This window comes from Panthera leo, chromosome C2 (genome assembly GCF_018350215.1).
Source record: "Panthera leo isolate Ple1 chromosome C2, P.leo_Ple1_pat1.1, whole genome shotgun sequence".
Lineage (NCBI taxonomy): Eukaryota > Metazoa > Chordata > Mammalia > Carnivora > Felidae > Panthera > Panthera leo.
Genome location: NC_056687.1, coordinates 98,179,359 through 98,200,804, shown reverse-complemented (window position 1 = coordinate 98,200,804; position 21,446 = coordinate 98,179,359). Strand labels below are relative to the sequence as shown.

The 21,446-nt window shown below is 37.8% G+C and overlaps 1 protein-coding gene across 3 annotated transcripts in view; it reads right to left on the bottom strand.

Annotated features, from left to right (window-relative positions):
* Positions 1–21,446, bottom strand: part of ZBBX (zinc finger B-box domain containing) — a 120,182-nt gene that overhangs the window by 81,384 nt on the left and 17,352 nt on the right. For 2 of the 3 annotated variants that reach the window (XM_042956166.1, XM_042956168.1), the window contains exons 6-8: positions 17,374–17,422; positions 16,117–16,226; positions 7,088–7,183 (exon numbers count right to left, since the gene is read on the bottom strand). In XM_042956166.1, coding sequence (XP_042812100.1) covers positions 7,088–7,183; positions 16,117–16,226; positions 17,374–17,422 — 255 coding nt within the window. Of the gene's footprint in view, positions 1–7,087; positions 7,184–16,116; positions 16,227–17,373; positions 17,423–19,646; positions 19,974–21,446 lie in introns of those variants that run through there. The other variant, XM_042956169.1, reaches the window with a different exon arrangement.

Sequence of the window (21,446 nt, the reverse complement as noted above, 5' to 3'; positions counted from 1 at the left end):
CACTATTAGAGACAGAGCTAAGAGAAATAAAAACATACGTCCATGTAAAAGCCTGTACATATGTGTTCACAGCAGTACTGTTCATAATAGCCAAAAGGGGTAAACAACCAAATGTCCATCCGACAACGGATAAACAAAATGTGGCGTATCAATATATACAATGAAATGTTATTTAGCCATAAACATAAAAGTACAAGGATGAACCTTGGAAACCTTTTACTTTTACTGAGTAAAAGAAGCCAGTCATAAAAGACCACATATTTATACATTTCAATTTATATTAAATACAGGCTAATCTACAAAGACAGAAAATGGATTCGTGGTTGCCAGAGGATCGGGGAAAGAAGGGTATCAGGACATGTGGTAGTAGCAAAAGGGTATGAAGTGATGAAAATGTTCCACAATCAAACGTGTTGATACTTACACACTATCTGTGAATATACTAAAATCCACTCAACTGAATTGATAAATGGATAGTATGTGAGCTGTTTTAAAAATATTCTTGCCAATGGTGCCTATGCAAGTGTCTTCATTTATCTTTCAGGTATCCCACCATTTTGTGTTTTGAAACTGCCTGGTAGGCAGTGCCTACCAAGAAGTCTGCCCGGGTTAACTGAATTTGCAGTCTCACAAGGCTATCATCGGAGCAGTCCTGGCATCGGTCTACTGAGAAGGATAAGAACAGGGACAACAGTTTGCTGACAGGACAGCATCAGTTGTTCTTCTTGAGTGGCAGTCTTGCCACAGTTCATGCACAAGTACAGCTCGGATACATGAGGATGACGTCGTCTTAGAAGCCTTATCTTCCACCAGGTCAGTCCTCATCTGCGCGGCATCCAGAGTCCCACAGCAGAAGCCACGGTACAAAGCTCACCACACTCAGAGACCTATGGCTTACTCCAAGTATTTACGTTCTCACATTTGAATGCAAGTTGGCAATCAGGACTCGTGTTTACCATTAGTATGTTGTCTAGGGACATACTTGACATTACTACCTTCATCTTTTTCCCAGGAAAAGAGCTAAAAAAATGAACTCAAGTTCAAATTCTCAGACTTAAGAGGAAAGGCTTTTGCTGGTCCTTCAACAGAACACAAAACATACCATAAACTCCTTTAATTACCCAGTCTTTGGTTTTCAAAATTCAGAGAAAAATATACTTTGCTAGTGAAAATATCGTTTTAAATTATGTCAGGAGCTTGATCAGATCATTAGGGATTCATTCACGTTTCAAAAATTTGATATATGTGTGTCAGGTACAATGTTAAGCACTGAGAATACAGTGATGAACAAAACAGAAATAGTCCCTTTCCTCACAGGATTTGAAACTTATCAGAAGATATAAAAGAATGAATAGTCAATAACAACATAGTTAAAAAAAAAACCCTTTGATAGAGGACGTATGAAGTGACAATCATACCAAAAAACAATAAACACAGACTGTTGGCACAAGAGGTATTTGTTAATAACATGATTCATATTTAAGAAACAGGAAAAAAAAAAGAAACAGGAGAAAAACATGCCATGAATCAGTTGTTTATACATGTTTAAGTATTTTGTTTTTTCTTAGTGTAATATTAACTAATATTTATAAGTAGCAAGTTTATACAAAATATTTGTATTACCTGGACTCTAAAATCATGAGAACTTATGATAATTCTTTGTGAAGGGAACATTTACTCCCCGTCCTTACACATCTCTCCTATTGCTGAGACTCTGGAGAAGGAGGTGAACATGCTCACCTCGGCCCCTCCTTCATTCTCCCTCTGAGCACAGCCTGTCCAGAGAAGGATACATTCCAATCTAGATATCCATTAAGAGGTTTAGTGGGTTGGCTCTGCCACGCCAAAGGGAAATGTCTGCAGTTTAGGGGTGGGGGTGAAAAAATGTTCAATTCCAGGAAGAATCAGGAAGCTGAATTTGTCTGGACATTCACACCACAACCACTGGTTCTGACTGCAGCAATAATAAAATTGATATTTTGATTTCTACGTTTTCACTCTAATATCTATTTCTTCCTTGGTTCAGAATCTGAAAAATGAAGGAAGAGATATTATACACTGACCTTCCAAAATTGCAGCACACTCTGAAATCAGGCCAAAAATTATCTATAACCCCACTCTGAATGACATTATTGATGGGTCAGGTTCCCCAGGAAACAAATTCTGAGGTTTGCCTGCCTGCCTTTCAGTGGGAAGTGCTCTGAGGAGAACAAGTGTGATGTAAAACAGAGGCAGATGTGGGCAAAAGGGAAAGCTGGGTTTGATGTAGTTGCCAGCTCCACGGGAGGAGCTGTGATCGCTGTCAGAGCTGCTCTCAATCGAGGCAGGGGTCTGCTGAAGTTTATGCCCGCACGCAAACCAGATACGGGACCACGGAATGGGCTGCCCCAGAATGGGAGTGTAAGCTTGGAGGAGGAGAGATCCAAATGCCATCTATCTGCAGGCAGCACTCCAGGCAGCTGGGAAAGTGAGTATCTCAGTTCTCAAGAGGAAGAAATCAGTGACACACCATTGCATCTATAATACGTGTACACACAGCATCTGTAACGGGTCCACTGAGATCATCCAAGTGGGTAACCATGATATTATCCAAGTGATGAGCTATGATCTAAAAATACTGTATTATTCTGAACATTAACAGAATAATGATAGTGTGAGCCTAAGAGCTGATATTAGTCATTGTCAACTAAAAGAAAAAGACTACTGTAAAGTCAGTAAACACAAGTAGTAATCTGAAGATGTTCCCATAAGTATTTTCAAGCAAACATGTATCCCCATTTATATCTATATAGGCATATCTTTCTTTGGAGATTTGAAAAAAAGTAAAGAGGCTATGTATAAAGGCTTTATACCAGAAAACATGGAAAATTCTACCTCAGTTATCGCTTCTCTCTTAATGAGAACACCCCCTTTCCCAAGGTCTCTCCTTTATGGTTACAAAAAATCTCCATTTCAATTGAGAAAATATACATACCAGAATCTATTCATGATTTACCTAATCCAATCTCCCTTTGCGCATGTCATATTTCATAATGGAATATGTTTTGTTTGCCTTCTCCCCCATCTTCTATTATCTCTGATTAACCTTGTCTCTTCAGTTTGATTGTTGTTAAAAGGAAACAGAAATGCCTGATAGATTAAGACCTTATTTTTCATCAATGTGAGGCTTACTCACTGAAAAACACTATTGTTCCAACCCTTAAAGTGTTACAAATCATTCTAAATATAGAAATAGGAGATTCATCCTAGTAATTCCTCTCCTGCATTTACAGTTTATTTTGTAGATAATTAACTATGTAACAGAGATTGGAGAGGTAAAAAAAAAAAAAAAAGCAAAAACAAACAAAAAAACTTGTGTTGGAATCACTGCCAAGTATAAATCAATCATAAATCAAAAGATAAGCCCTTTGAAATTATGTCAGTCAACATGGAAATGGTAATAGTTTGCCTTTAATTTTTTTCAAGGATTTACCTCTTAAGTAAAAGAAGGCATGCAGTACAAAATGGTCTCTGTTGGGGTGCCTGGGTGGCTCGGTCGGTTGGGCGTCCGACTTCGGCTCAGGTCATGATCTCACGGTCCGTGGGTTCGAGCCCCGTGTCAGGCTCTGTGCTGACCGCCCAGAGCCTGGAGCCTGTTTCAGATTCTGTGTCTCCCTCTCTCTCTGCCCCTCCCCTGTTCATGCTCTGTCTCTCTCTGTCTCAAAAATAAATAAGTGTTAAAAAAAAAAATTCAAAATGGTCTCTGTTGACCGTGAACTTTGTAAAGATTCACTGGGCTGTAGGATGGTGGCTGAAACAGTTCATAGCAATCAAATTTGGCTATGCTTTAAAATACCCAGAAATGTCAGCATAAAGAATATAAAGTAGAATGGCCATTAGCCAAGAATGCTTGCTTTTTTTTTTTAGTATTTATTTATTTTGAGAGAGAGAGAGAGAGAATAGGGCATGGGGAGAGATAGAGGGAGAGAGAAATCCCAAGCAAGCTCCACGATGTCAGAACAGAGCCTGGTGAAGGGCTCCAACTCACGAACCATGAGATCATGACCTGAGTTGAAATCAAGAGTCAGATACCAACCGACTGAGCCACCCAGGTGCCCCAGAATGCTTGCTTTTGATATAGCAATGCTTAATAGTCAGATATCAAACGCCTGCTCTAACTTCTCAAATTTGGTATGAATTCAGCAGTCAACAACAAAAAAATCTCATGCCTTTGACAGTTGCCAAAACAGTGGGAAGCTAAAAATACCATATGACTTATTATTGAGGGCTAAACAAGAGAGAGACACCATTCACTGCTGACCAGTGGTCATCAGGCCAGGGCAGAAAGCAGCATCAAGAATCTTAACTCCTAGGGAAAGACCAGAGAGAATGATAGAAACAAGGAGAAAAAGAAACAAGATGACTGCAAAAAATTAAAGGCCAAACAGAGAACGGAAATAAGAAGAAAATGGCAGACAGCTAATGGGACAGTTGGTTAAAGTCAAGGAGTGACGGCAGAGAATGGGTAAGACATGTTAAAGAAGAAAAGTGAAGTACTAACCAGAGGAGCAAATCTCTTAGAGGAAGGTGTAGCTACCCATACTACATCAGCTAGTCGAGGCCTCTTACTGTCATAACAGCTGGTGGTCAAAATAACCAGAAGGTGTCACCAAAATATAGTGAGGATGTGTTCGCTGTACTCTTTACTAAGAAGGGAGGGATTATGTTTTACTTTTTGTTAAAGCTTCCTTAAAAAAAAAAACAAAAAACATTTTTTAATTTAAGATCTTCTGAATGAATAAATGGTCAAATTTACATGATTACCTGGAGAAAATCTCCTGCAAAGTATTTCATTAATTAGCAATCTGGGTAAGTGAAATCATGTTATATAAAAAGAGTAACAATATACATTTAGCTCCCAACATGTGGAGTTTCTCTAGACTTTTTTTCTAAGTTTAGCCTCCTAATTTGATTTCCTCAGTAGGCAATGAACTTCCCAGGACTATCCTCGAAATAGCATCAAGTTGCAATTTTGGCCTTCACAGAATGGAGAGCAACACAGAGAAGTAATATGAATGTGGAAAATATTCTCTATCGGTGTTTAACTTTAAAACATATGCATAAAGGAACCCCTGTATTTGAAACCTCTCAAGAATTCACTGTCACCTGCTATGCTGTTTGATTCGTATACATATTATAAAATTCACTATGTTAACTTTCAGAGATGAACGTGTCTTCCACAACTTGAGATTCACTAGGAACTTAAATAACATTTTTACTATTTCTGACTTACCAATCTTTCCTCCCCTGCAATCGAAATTTGTAAATATGATGCTGGTAGTATACAACAGTATAGGATACAGAGTATTTAGTCAGTAAATATTAATTTTCTCTTCCTTATCCATTCTGTATTTAGAATTATATAAGAATCTCATCTACAAAGATGATGTTCTCCTTTTTAAGATATAGAAGACAGCCATTTTAATGACATTAATATGGAATAGAAAAATGCTAAATGTTTAGAAAACATACACTATGTTGTGTTACTAAGCATGACTCGACACTTATCATCCCGTTTGTCTCTGGATAACAATAAGGTATATCACAGCAAAGTTTGACTGCCTTTTGAAATTTATTTTGAGTATGTGTGTGTCTGTGTGATGTACATGCGACAGAGGGAGAGGGAGGAAAAGAGAAGGGGAAGAGGGAGGGAGAGAGAGAAGAAAATCAGACATAGATAAATCTTGAAGGTCAAATACTGAAGTTGAGAGAAGGAGCCGGTTCTCTTTTTTGTTTTGTTTTGTTTCTTCCATACAAGCTGGCACGGTACCTAATTCACTGAGTGACAACTCAGAAAACATGCTGAAAAAAATCACTGAATGGACAATTCCTAATATGAGCTCACAAGGGGTATATTCTTCACCTTTAAAGTGGCGTGCCTTTAAAATCTATATTATTTGTATGTTAATAATCACATTCACATTTATAGACATTAATTTTCATTTCTTTAACTGTCCAGTTGTACAAAACTTCCTGAAGCAGTAGGCGTTTTTTAGTTTTGTTTTCCTTCATCATTCTACCAGGAGGCTACCAATGAGTAGCCAGCCATTCAAAAGTAACTGAATTTGGTAAATACTGATATGAGTAAAGTCTATTTTATGTTTTGTGGCTATTATGACTTGGGTCATCAGTATCCTTGAGAGTTACCAATATAGTATTTATACTGAAGTCACATGTAAAAATTGAAATCTACCAGTGATCTTTCTAAATACAGATCTGATCATCTCCTTCCTTTTGCCTACAAGATATTAAAATCTTTAACCCATTACACTAGGTCCTCATTTACCACTTTTATCCTCAGGTCCTTAAGAGTAGGATCCTAGCATTATTCTTCTGTTTAAGGTACTGCCTAGCACATCCCCTGCTTTCGAAAAGGCATTCAATAAATATTTGTTGAGTAAATTACTGTGCAATGAATGAAATCTATGACATAACAGTCCATTGTTAAATGTAACTGGCATAATATGTCATATATATATTTAGCCATATTTATCACTTAAATCTTAGAATTTTTAAACCATCTGACAGAGTTTGAGTTTAAAAACAATGATTATACAAGGAAAAATAAAAGCTTCTACTATGTAGAAAGAAAAGTAGAAACCTGAGAGATAAGCTTATTTAAATGATAATGGATGAGGACAAATGAAAGACTAAATTAAAAAAAAAACATGAAAAGAAAATATAGAGATTTCTTTTTATAAACTATATAGAAATAATACTGAAACCATATGTTCTTTTTAAACCACAATAGATACAAAATGCTGTCTAATTTTTAAATGTCAAGTTCATAGATAAAATGCATGATCTAAAACTCTAATCAAGCTAATGTTTCAAGAACTATATTAAAACACAGTTTAAATAGCAAAATAGAACCCAGATTAGCATTCAGTAAAATAATTTTAAGATATATGTAAAGACTGTACATAATAGAATTTTAGAAATTAATATAAATCATCCTAAATTCTAGATAACTAAACATGTTTTAAATGTCTTCGTGCTGAAACATTTTATAAATACACTACAAGTAAAGCATTTTAAAAAGCGATACCTGCAAAAGAGTTGTTCTATGGAGCTTCAGTGCCCCCTTCTGGTGAATTTTAGCAAAGCAACCTGAGCAATAATCTTCGCCACACTCAAGGCATACCTTAAAAGACAGTAAAACATCATGCAATATTATAAAAATGTGAGTTTGAGAAAACGTTTGCATAAAGAAGTCATCGTTCTCATCTTTACTTCTCCAATGACATATCTAGATGTCATAAGAACTGAGAAGCTCATGGAAACTGGAACAACCACTTGACCCCATTAAGATGTAATTGAGGGGCACCTGGGTGGCTCAGTCGGTTAAACGTCCGACTTCACCTCAGGTCATGATCTTACAGTTCGTGAGTTTGAGCCCCGCGTCGGGCTCTGTGCTGACAGCTTGGAGCCTGGAGCCTGCTTTGGATTCTGTGTCTCCCTCTCTCTCTGCCCCTCCCCCACTCATGCTCTGTCTCTGTCTCAGAAGTAAATAAACTTTTAAAAAAATTTTTTTTTAAAGGATGTAATTGAGAAAAACTAACTGTAAACTCTAATTACTCTCATATCAAAATAAATATAATAGCTGCAAGTAGGTTTTAGATATGTATTAGATGCATATATGTATCTACAATTTCTGAACAAATCATAAAAAACGAGCAACCTCAGGCCAAACTTCTTGACCTGGCAAAGGCTAAACAGCGTAATCTCTGAGTCAAAACTACTTCATTTTTATAAGTTTTTAATCTCACAATGCATACAGTATTTTTCCCCAAAAATCTCCACATATTTTTTGAATGGCATTACGTCACTGGTGATTCTCAAAATACGGTTTAAAAAATATTCTTAGGGGGCGCCTGGGTGGCTCAGTCAGTTAAGCGTCCGACTTCACCTCAGGTCATGATCTCACACTTCGTGGGTTCAAGCCCCGTGTCAGGCTCTGTGCTGACAGCTCAGAGCCTGGAGCCTGCCTCAGATTCTGTGTCTCCCTCTCTCCCTGCCCCTCCCCTGCTTGCACTTTGTCTCTCTCTCTCTCTCAAAAATAAATAAACATTTAAAAAAATTTTTAAATTATTCTTAGAAGATTCCTCAAAGGAAAGAAAGTATAAGAAAAAGACCTCGATGCAACTACATCAACACATCAGCAGTTTTTATGACTAGTGAAATGATTACGGACAAGTTTGTATTTATCTTTCAAAATCTGTACACTGTTAAACTGTATTTTTTTAAGTTTCTGGATAAATTGATGTGATGTCCCTATACCTACGAAGGCATCGAGTAAGACTTAAAGAGGAAAGAAAATGGAATTTTTGCTGCAAGTGCACTTACTGCTGTGCAGTTGTATGGCCACATCAACACCCTTTGTGAGCTGAGAAGAAGCAGTCCAAATGTCTAAGACCCCTCATTTTCTTCAGTTTGGCCTAGGTTAAGAATGCTAATAGCACAAATAAGGAAGTGTGAGGGTTTGGAGGGATGATGTCAGAAAGTCTATGTCACATGGCACAAAAACAGACACATAGACCAATGGAATAGAATAGAAACCCCGGAACTAGACCCACAAACGTATGGCCAACTCATCTTTGACAAAGCAGGAAAGAACATCCAATGGAAAAAAGACAGTCTCTTTAACAAATGGTGCTGGGAGAACTGGACGGCAACATGCAGAAGGTTGAAACTAGACCACTTTCTCACACCATTCACAAAAATAAACTCAAAATGGATAAAGGACCTGAATGTGAGACAGGAAACCATCAAAACCCTAGAGGAGACAGCAGGAAAAGACCTCCCTGACCTCAGCCGTAGCAATCTCTTACTCGACACATCCCCAAAGGCAAGGGAATTAAAAGCAAAAATGAATTACTGGGACCTTATGAAGATAAAAAGCTTCTGCACAGCAAAGGAAACAACCAACAAAACTAAAAGGCAACCAACGGAATGGGAAAAGATATTTGCCAATGACATATCGGACAAAGGGCTAGTATCCAAAATCTATAAAGAGCTCACCAAACTCCACACCTGAAAAACAAATAACCCAGTGAAGAAATGGGCAGAAAACATGAATAGACACTTCTCTAAAGAAGACATCCGGATGGCCAACAGGCACATGAAAAGATGCTCAACGTCGCTCCTCATCAGGGAAATACAAATCAAAACCACACTCAGATATCACCTTACGCCAGAGTGGCCAAAATGAACAAATCAGGAGACTATAGATGCTGGAGAGGATATGGAGAAATGGGAACCCTCTTGCACTGTTGGTGGGAATGCAAATTGGTGCAGCTGCTCTGGAAAGCAGTGTGGAGGTTCCTCAGAAAATTAAAAATAGACCTATCCTATGACCCAGCAATAGCACTGCTAGGAATTTACCCAAGGGATACAGGAGTACTGATGCATAGGGGCACTTGTACCCCAATGTTTATAGCAGCACTCTCAACAATAGCCAAATTATGGAAAGAGCCTAAATGTCCATCAACTGATGAATGGATAAAGAAATTGTGGTTTATATACACAATGGAGTACTACGTGGCAATGAGAAAGAACGAAATATGGCCCTTTGTAGCAATGTGGATGGAACTGGAGAGTGTGATGCTAAGTGAAATAAGCCATACAGAGAAAGACAGATACCATATGTTTTCACTCTTATGTGGATCCTGAGAAACTTAACAGAAACCCATGGGGGAGGGGAAGGAAAAAAAAAAAAAAAGAGGTTAGAGTGGGAGAGAGCCAAAGCATAAGAGACTCTTAAAAACTGAGAACCAACTGAGGGTTGATGGGGGGTGGGAGGGAGGGGAGGGTGGGTGATGGGTATTGAGGAGGGCACCTTTTGGGATGAGCACTGGGTGTTGTATGGAAACCAATTTGACAATAAATTTCATATATTGGAAAAAAAAATTTAAAAAAAAAAAAAAAATGAAAGTCTATGTCACAGAGCCCACATTCCCTTTGATCCTTTCTCATTTCCCCTCTCCCCACTTAGCGTGCCCACTACCATTCTTCCCTTCCTTCCTCTCTCCACCTATCAAGGAATCCTAAGCAGAAAGCAGCTAGGGAAGAGTGGCGAGAGGTTGACCAAGCTCTTCTACCTTGCACTGGTGAGTGACTGACTGAAATGTGCAATACAGTGATGCCTCCCAAACTGTACTGTGCATATGAATCACCTGGGATTTTGTTACTGTGAAGACGGGTTCAGGAAGTCTAGAATGGGACCTGAGATCCTGCATTCTAACAAGCTCTCAGGTAACGTCCACGCAGCTGCTGGTGTGCAGACCACACGTCAAGTAACAGGCACTAGAATGTATAGGATGTGGAAAAGTAGACTAAATTCTTATTAAAAATCCAGCAGGAGGATGTCTAGATGGCTCAGTCAGTTGAGCATCTGACTCTTGATTTCAGCTCATGTCACGATCTCACGGTTCGTGGGTTCAAGCCCCACATCAGGCTCTGCGTTGACAGCACGGAGCCTGCTTTGGAATCTGTCTCCCTCTCTCTCTGCCCATCCCCCGCTCGCTCACACTCTCTCTCTCTGTCTCAAATATAAACATTAAAAAAAAAAAAAAAAAACAGGAGCCCATTAATGTTTTAAAAGTGTATTACAAGTCACCATTTGATGACTCTGTTACCTACAATAACGTGGCCAGATTTATTAAATATAAGATGATTAACACAACATTAACAATAACAACCAAAGGTTAAAAGAGCAAGAAATTATGTACAGGTAAACAAAACTAAAAAGGAAGGTTAGAACCACATAACAACATCCACACTGAGCATTTATGCACTGTTCTAAGGGCTTTGTATGTTTCATCTCATTGAATTCTCACAACAACCCTATAATAAGGTTAACGCGACCATTGTGTCTCCATTGTGAAGATGAAGTAACCAAGGAACATAATGATTGAGAATTTGCCCAGTCACACAGCTAATGAAGCCAGGATTTTAATCCCACAGTCTGGCTCAGAGCTCAAGCTCTCACCCATGAACCAAATTACTAAAAATCACATTTACCATTAACTGCAGCACTGATCATTTATTGAAAAACCTTGATAATATCTGCAATTAAATAAAATCCAGTATGTCAAATGATTATCAAAATCAAATGCATTTTTTTTCAAATATGATTAGCTATACAGAACTGGATTTTTCATTCAAGTGAAGAAAAAAAAAAACACTATCCCTAATATCAGAATTAGTCCTACACTTTCAACTCACGTTTTAAGAACTAGTTTCTTACAGAAATGATGATTAAAACATTACCTAGATCCATAATATTTAAGTGTAAAATCAAATAAAAAGCTATAATTTCACATACATACATGGCGTACTATCATATTAATGTAGATTTCAAAATGTATTCTGCATAATTTTCATTTATTTGCTAATATCTTAATAAATTTCTTAGACATACTTGGCACTGTTTTCACAAGGTAATATAGAAGACTGGAAATCAGCTTCAACATAGAATTCTAAGCCAAGTATTTGTTAACAACAGATTTTTAATGAAAGTAGCCAAACGGATGTTGTAGACTAGAAGATCAAAGCTGGAATTGCAGAGTAAGCTTATATATTTTGTTATACAAGCATATTTGGATTTAAATTGGGTTAAAATGACCGCCAACTGGAAAATCTTTTTAGGCAGTGTGTATAACTGGCAGAAATGTACTAAAAATGTAGATAAGGACTCCATTCCACCACAGATGCTTCTTCAATGATGGAATACCCAAGTGCAGTTTTAGCAAATATCTTTTTAATTTGATCAAGCCTAGATCAGTTGTGCTAAGCCTTCAGAATCCCTTTGAGTTTAATTAAATTATCTGCATTTGCCAAATTAATTTGTAATTTTTAACTATCCATTTCGCTTTTACCATGTACAAGCAGCCTAAAGCTACTGGAATTTCTTTTAAAAATACAAAATTTGAAGGTTGGGTTTTATTTTTACCATCAATGTATGTGAATGCATTATGAGATATGAAAATGTGCCAACAACGAAACACACACAATTTCCTGTCTCTTCTCAATGTGCCAGGCACAACGCTAACTACTCTTGATACTTGCATGCATTCACCGTTATCTTCAATAATTCCGAGGTATAGACTACTGTTATCTATATTGTCCCACTCTCACAAATGAGAAAACAAAAAATACAGTGGAATCAAGCCATTTCCAAAGGTCACATAGCTAATCACAAGTAAAGTTGAGATTCAAACCTCCAAAATGCCAGCTCTTAACCCTTACCTCCCATAAACAGTTTTCCCTGACGAAGACCCTATCGTCAGATACAAGAAGGTTTACTCCACACAACCAGCATTACCATCCAGAATGATGGAAGCTAAGAACACAAGGTAACTTCAGGGTTTACCACCACCATGTTTCACTTCACTAGATGTGTCTAACTTGAATTTTTAAATAATTTATTTCATTTATTGTTGTGGGACACCTCGGTGGCTCAGTCAGTTAAGCATCTGACTCTTGATTTGGGCTCAGGTCATGATCTCGTGATTTGTGAGATTGAGCCCCACTTTGGGCTCTGCACTGACAGCATGGAGTCTCCTTGGGATTCTCGCTCTCCCCCTCTCTCTGCCCTTCCTCCTTCCTTAAAATCATAGCGAAATTCTTTAAGAATGTATAGGGTCTAAATCCTTGCTTATATTTATAACAGTTTTCAGGCAAATCAGCCTTTTAATCACTACACACATTGTCACTCTCATCTGCTTTCCAGCCAAGGCATGTGCCATTTATCTTATCTGGAATGTCCTCTTCTTGATTTTCCTTCTCTTTGGAAAAACAGATCCTTTGTTTCCAGCTCAAGTTTGACCTATGGATGTCATATTCAAATTCCAGAGCCTTTAAACAGTGCTCAACATAGAACAGGATTCACAAGAAGTATTGATAGCTTCTACATAAATACTTTGTTCTCATCATGAACAGTGGACCCCAACAATTCAATTCAGCCAGTAAGTCCCTTTTAGCTTTCATATTTCCAACTTCAGGAATATTAACATTGTTTATATTTTTTAAACATTTATAAATAGGTATAATTTGTGAAGATTTCTTAAATTAGTGCCCATCATTAGAGATCAAATAAGATAAGAAAACAGCATGTTGTAATATAAGAGCCCTGTACCAAGAGACAGGGTTTTACATTTAATATTGCAATGAGCTCTTTATTAGACTTATGGTATTCTAACTCTCCCAGACCAGCTAAAACTGCCATGAAATAAGGATAGCAACATAGTCTCAAATCAGAAATGATCACGGCCAAATTCTCTGAAACTATAACAAATATCAGTTATAGTAATCTACAAATATTAGTTATAATCATAAAATTCTTTGGGGGGAAAACTGCTTCTTAAGTGTAGTATTTTAAATTACAAAACATACTGGAGTACTTTAATACTAACTAAAAGGAAGATATATCTGAAGATTTTATTACAGAAAAAAAAATTATTCCTTTAACAAATGTTTGTTGAGTGCCTACTAAATTGCAGGCATAATTCTAGGTGGTGGGCACACAGCATTGACCAAAAGTAAATCCCTACTCTCATGAACTTTACACAGGTGGGTGGAAAATAAATAAATAAATAAATATATATATATATATATATATATATATATATATATATATATACACACATACACACACACACACACATATATATATACACACACATACATACATACATACATATGTTACGGAGTAATAAACATGTGGATGCATGGAGAAGCTCCAAAAAACTGGAGAGGCCAACTCAGCTGCTGGTCCTTTACAAAGGGCTGCCAGGGCAGGCGACATCTGAATCGACCCTCATTATGAGACTGTTGGGAGTGGGGAGGAGAGATATTAAAGGTGTAATTTTGAACATGGTAAGTTAGTGATTACTGTTAGACATCCAAGTAGAGGTGCTAAATAGGCAGTCTGAGTTGAAAGTTAGGGGAGAGGGATGAGTTAGAGATGTAAATTTGGGAACCATCCATGTAGAGATGGTCTTTAAAGCCAAGAGAGTAGATGAAATTACCTATAAAGAGTTAGTAGATGGACTAGGGAAGAGGGCTAAGGACTAAGCCCTGTGGCACTCAACATTCAGGGGTCAAGCAGACAGAAAGCCAAAAAAGACTGAGAAAGGGCACCTAGCAAAGTAAAATGATACCAAGACAGAATTGTGTCCTAGAGGAAGCTAAGTGAAAAGTCACAGAAGAGGAAGAGTGCATCGAATATTACTGATAGATTAATATAAGAACTGAGAACTGGTCACTGTATTTAAGAATATGGAAGTCACTAGTGACCTTGATAGGAGCACTTGCTGGCATAGTGGAGACCCAATCCCGAATGGAGAGGAATCAAGAGAGAATGAGAATTTGGCAATTCCACTTCTGGGCATATACTCAAAAGAACTGAAAGTAGAAACCAGGCAGATATTTAAACTCTTGTCCATTGCAGCATTATTCACAAAAACCAGAAGGTGGAAACAACCCAAGCGTCTAGCGATGGATGAACGGATAAACAAAACGTGCTATTTACATACAATGGAGTATTATTCGGCTTAAAAAAGGAAGGAAATTCTGACACACGCTACCATGTGGAGGAACCTGAAAACCTTAGAGCGAGTGAAATAAGCCAGGTACAAAAGGACAAATACTGAATGATTCCACCTCCATGAGGCACCTAGAATAGTCAAATTCATAGAGACAGAAAGTAGAAGGTTGGTTGCCAGGGGCCGACGGGAGGGGCGAATGGGAGTCATGGTGCAAGCAGCCCAGTTTCAGTTCTGTGAGATGAAAAGAGTTTTGTGGATGGATGGTGCTGATGGCATCCCAACCATGTGAATGTGCTGAACGCCACTGAACTGTGCTCTTAAAATGGCTAAAATGGTAACTTTTAAATTATGGTGTATTTTACCAACTTTTTTTTTAATTTTTTTAACGTTTATTTATTTTTGAGACAGAGAGAGACAGAGCATGAACGGGGGAGGGTCAGAGAGAGAGGGAAACACAGAATCTGAAACAGGCTCCAGGCTCTGAGCGGTCAGCACAGAGCCCGACGCGGGGCTCGAACTCACGGACCGTGAAATCATGACCTGAGCCGAAGTCGGACGCTCAACCGACTGAGCCACCCAGGCGCCCCAACCATCATTTTTTTTTTAAAGTTCACAAAATCAGCAATGAGAAGTTAGAGAACTGTCAGAACCCATCTTTTGGGGTCTTCAATTTCCCTTTACAACTTTTTTGCCTTAAAAACAACAACAAAAAAGACTTGCACACAAATGTCCCAGCAGCCTTAAATACAGTAGTAAAAAACTGGGAACAACCTAATGTCATTCAATATGTCAATAAATAAACAAATTTTGGTATACTAATACCATGGTGTACTACTCAGTAATTTGAATGAACAAACTACTAATAAATGTAATAGTATGGGTGAATCTCCATGTGGAGCAAAAGAAGCCTTAGGCAGAAAAATATATACCCTATTGTTCTATTTATATAAATATAACCCTAAGTATATGGTGCTAAAAATCAGAATAGTAGTTGGCTTTGTAGTGGGAATTAATTGGAAAAGGCGCAAGGGAACTTTCTGGGGTATTCTATTATCTTGATGCGAGTGTATCCATTTATCAAAAGGCATCTCACTATACATTTAAGATCTATTTCATAGAAAGTACATTATGCCTCAGCAAAAAAAAAAAAAAGGTGAGAGAACATGGTGAGAGCAAGTGTAGACAACGCTTCAGAAGTTTTACTAATAAGGGTGCAGAGGGCGATGTGGGGGTCAAAGAAGAATTTTTGTTGTATTTTTGGTTTGGAAAGGACTGCAGCATATTTGTGTGCTGCTGGGCATGACCTTAGAGAGAGAGGACAAGAATTAGGAGTTATCCTTAAACGGGAATGAGAAGGTGAGATACAGCTCTCTGGACAGGTGCTGGCCGGATGGGGCAGCATGCACACTTCCCCCTTAGCAACGGTAGCCAAGGAAAAGCATCTGGCTTACAGAAGCGGGCTGGCTTGGGAGAGGTGAATGAGGCCATGTGAACGTTATGCACCCCTATGTTATTGCAGTGCACATACCAGCACAGCAGCTTTGTTCTCACACTGTCCACAAACCTTCCCTTTTATCTTGGATTTTTCACTTTCAGAAGAACTGGCCATTTTATGATTAAGTGGTTGTTTCACTGGCTCTGGAAGAGAAAAAAAAAAAAAAAAGGTCAGGCCAATCATATCAAAATATGATATTCAGTTTTATGAATGTAATGAAGTTGTGCACCATGAAGTACCGAAATTGTGCACATTTCTAAATTCTCAAACGTTATGTCAGTATTAATTGCCCAATAACAATGGTGTGTAGCCAAGTCCACTCTTTCCAGGAAACTGGGAAGGCCACATTTCCCCTCCCAGCCCCCTGTGACCACGGGGCCCCACATTTCTGCCCACACCCATTCTATTTAAAACTCACTTGAACCGGACACATGAAATTACAGAATGTTAAAAACTACGCTCTTGATAGAATCCCTATGGCATCCTGTCCCATTTTCAGATCAAACTAAATGAACCTCATACAGAACAACTTCTATAATAAATGTTATATATATTTTTAGAACCTGTTCTGCCAAACTATCTTAACCATTCAAGTTAAATGTACTTATCCTCTATAAAAAAAAATTTCCTTTTGGAATTAGTGAGGATTCAAATTGATTTTTGGGTTTTGCTATTGTGCAATAATTCATTAAAATATAAAGCCATTTTCAATAGTCTTTTACATTCCCAGGATGAAATTTCAATTTATAGTCTTACATTGCTAAAATATCTTCCCGGTTAAAAAATTGCATAAGTTTGGGGCGCCTGGGTGGCTCAGTCGGTTAAGCATCCGACTTCAGCTCAGGTCATGATCTCGCTGTTTTTGAGTTCGAGCCCCACGTGGAGCTCTGTGCTGACAGCTCAGAGTCTGGAGCCTGCTTCAGATTCTGTGTCTCCCTCTCTCTCCACCCTCCCCCACTCATGCTCTGTATCTCTCTCCTTCAAAAATAAATAAACGTTAAAAAAATTAATAAAATGATGTAAGTTTAAGAAACAATGCTATCAAAGTCCTCACCATTGAAAAACGTTCTTCTTATATTCATATTCTAATATTTTTGACATAAAATAAGGCTGCCCCCCCCCAGAAAACAAAATGAATTTGAATATCAAAAATAAAGACTCATCATTTTGGTGTTTAGAATCTTTATACTGCATGAGCAATTCTAGCACTTTAATTTTCTATGCAATCCAAATGTAAAAGAAAATAAATTCTATCTTTAGCATCTAATAATACAGTGGTAAACTGTTTACCTTGAAGTTGCTCCTTTAGTAATTTTAATTTCACTTTTCCAGCAGAAAGCTATATTAATGAAATACATATTATTTGTCAGGGATACGATCTCTTATTCAAAGAAAGTTTAAGTTACTATTATTAGAAATATTAGAAAGCCATAACATTTTAGTGCATCTTGAGTGAAGCAAACATTTTGAAAGAATAATACAATCGTAATAGAATATCACTATTAAAGCATATATAGAACTTTTAATTAACAGAAAATTCAAGGGGTGCCTTGGTGGCTCAGTCGGTTGACTCTTGGTTTTGGCTCAGGTCATGATGTCACAGTTCATGGGATTAATGCCTGCATCAGACTCTGTGCTGATAGCGTGGATCCTGCTTGGGATTCTCTTTTTCCCTCTCTCTCTGCCTCTCCCTCGCATCTGTGTGCACATGCTCTCTCTCTCCCAATGTTGGAAATATATAAACCATTTTTTAAAACATGCCATATTATGTTTTAAACAAAAATCCTTATATATCATCACGATATTATTTTAGAAAAGCACTAATATTCAAATATTGTAAAGGTTCTGTAAGCCTTTTCTATTTTGGTACCTTTCTGAAACATACACAGTCTAATATTTGTGTAGACCAAATCTAAACTGAATTCGCACTGAGCTGCTCTGCTTACATAACTGCAGAAGCCAATATTATCTTATTTGTCTAATTCAGAGAACCACATGTTTAAGCATCACAGATTTAACCTTCAATATATTCGCTGTGATCCCTGACTTCCCTAAGATGTAGCCAAAATATTGAGTAAATAAGGTTCGCTTTACGTGTTTCAAAGAGTCACTTAAAATCCTTGGATCTTAAGATTTTAAGACATAAAACAGACTCACCAAGTGTACGTACTTGCCTTGGTCTTATTGAAAACCAACATTCAAAGTACACAAACGAGCATGGAGGAATGGTGCACACTGATACAGACACTGGCAATTCATGCCTAGTTTTCAATTTGCAATTTGCATGCTCAATTGCCCACTTTGTCCATGAGAATATGAGAACAACGGCTGCCTCTATGTCGATGGCTGTACCAACTGCAGTCATCTTTGAAAATTCAGGCATAATTATTCTCAGTGAATCTAGTGGTTTTGCCTCGAAAGGGCATTTTTTGTTCACATTCTTTAAGTGGCTGCTCAGATGCTATGTACCAAACATAGCAGAAAAGAAAACAGGATTGAAATAATCAATTTCTATGTGAATCACACTTTTACTTCTAAACTGGAAATGTTATACAAGTTACAGATAATTTAATCTCATTTTTCATAGCAAAATTGGCCAATATTATTACCTTAGTGGTACGTCTGAATTGCAACATGATCAATATGGTTATAGACTACCTGGGCAGAATGGAGATGCCAAAGCAAATTGAATCCATTATTAGGGAAATTTTATAATTTGTTTTTATTATTATGAATATTTTTCTGCTCTATAAACATGGCCATATTTACTTCAAATGATTCAAACTGCATAAAAATATTTCAGTGAACAAACTGCTAGCTGCTATGTTGAGGCAAACAGAATTTCCTCCTAAGTCTGATTTTTATCTGTTTGGGAAAGAGTTGAGGATAGAGTAGGGCTGGACCTGGGATACACACATAACGCACACACATCCATATGTATATACACGTACATGCATACATGTATGTATGTATGTATATGCACATACGTGTATATTCAAAACATCAGGAATCCAATATACTGAAGCCTATGCGGTATTCACCACTTATGCCTCCACCGGTAGATGCTGAAGGGGTACCATTAGGGTACAGGGCAGTTGAGTGGCAGTACCATACAGACATATCACCTGGGCCATCAGACTCAGGCTATGCTGTCACCATCAGCCTCCTTGGCATTGACAATGCCTCCAAACACCCACCAAGGTCCTAATCTGCCATGCTGGTCCCACACTCCTCCCATGAGCCACCTTATCAAATATTCTCATTTGTAATCTAATTAGCTACTTAAACATTGCCATTTTCTATTGCTTGTCCTTCCATCCTGCCATTGCATAGAGCCCTTATTAAATAGCCATTTGTCTTATGTTTTAAACCCTTCCTAAAAACATCTCTTGCAAAAGTTCACATTAACCGGACCCGTCTTTCCTCAGACACAACTTTTTTCCAGAGAACTCTCCAGAGGAACTTAATTCCATTTCTACTCCCTCTCACTCATCAGGAGAGAAGAAAATTTTTCTCCCTGTTTTCTCTTCAGTGCTGCTTCCAGAATATTGCTCTGATCTCACCATTCAGCAAAGTTGCCTCTACTGAAGCTCCTCGCCATTCGTTTATTGTCTTTATCAACATCCAGGATCCTCCTCCACCATAACTTCAGCAATCTGCTCAGTATTTCTCTCCATCACAGTTCTGGGTGATGATCGTGCAGACTTCAATGTTCATGTTCACCTGACATCCTGATGTTCAAAACCCTCCAATATGCTGACTACTCTGACCATCTGAGTCCCTCTTCAGCCACCTGACCATTATGACCAAACCTTAAACCTAAGCAGCAATCTGAAGGGTCACACCTTTAAAAGCCCAAAACTCAGAGTTTCTCAGTGCTAACCATGATCACCTTACCTTCTTCCTCTTAGACCTCCCATATCTACCAACCATTGTGATGAAATAATCCTGACTGGATCCCCCACAAATCCATGCTCTTATGGCACTTCAGCAGTCCACTTACTCATTTCATGTTAAATCTCAATCATGATTCCCACAGCGCCTATGTCAAACTTTCTTCATTCCAAAAGACTCACATTTACCCCATTTCCCTTCCTTATTGTGAGCAGATGATCTTGCCTTCAAATTTACTAAGAATGTTGAGATCTTCCCATTAAAATCTTTCCACAGCTTCCTGCCTTACCTCTTGTCAAATGCAATCTCTAAAAATTTACCTTTACTACCACCTATTTTCTCTTCCATCTTTTTTATCAGATAAAATGTGTTCTCTTTCCATTGGTTAAGGTCTCCTTAATGAGCTGTCTCTTCAAAGACTAACCTCCAGCAATTGGCACCTCTCTCTCTTGCATCTTCAATCTTTCCTCCACTAGTGAGTCCATCCCTCAACTACAAACTGGCTACATCTCTCTGATTCTGAAAAACAATACACAGTTGACTCTTGAACAATATGGGGGTTGGGGCACGATTTTTTGATTCCCCCCAAACTTAACTACTAATAGCCTACTGTTAACTGGAAGTTTTACAGATAACATAAACAGTCAATTAGCACCTATTTTGTATGCTATATGTATTATATACTGTGTTCTTACAATAAAGTAAACTAGAGAAAAGAAAATGTTATTAAGAAAGTCATAACGTAGAAAAAAATACATTTAAGTGCTGTACCTACATTTATTGAAAAAATCTGCATACAAATGGACCTGCACTGTTCAAATCTGTGTTGTTCAAAGGTCATCTGTAATAAAGTCTTTCCTTGATCCTGTTAAATCTTTGAGAGGTCGCGCTCTGTTCTCATTCTCGGTGCAACATTAGTCTTTACTCATTATCACCCACCTTTCTTTTTTTAACTGCTTGAAATGTATTTTTCCATCTAATAACCCAAATATCAAATCAGTGTTTTTTTTTTAATTTTCATTCTCCATAAACATTTTTTAGTGTGATCTTCAGCCAATGTTACAATTGGTTTCAGACATATAACTTGAACATTGCTTAAAACTCTATGAAGTAGTTAGCAAGTATTGTTATATATGTTTACAAATATGGTAACAGGAGCTCAGAAAAGTTAAGTGACTTGCCTAAAATCATAGAGCTAATGAAATGAGTCAGGATCTTAATCTATACAGACTAACAAAGGATTTCTTGACCTTGATACCATCGACATTTTAGGACAAATAATTCTTTGTTGGGGGGCTGCCCAGTGTATTATAGGGTGAATAGCAGCACCCCTGGCCTGTAGCTACTACCTATCATTAACCAAAAACCACAAACCAAAAACTCTCTTGGTGGTGATAACTAAAAATGTCTCCAGACATTGCCACAAACATCTCCTGGGGGGCAAAGCTGTCCCCTTTTGAGAAACACTG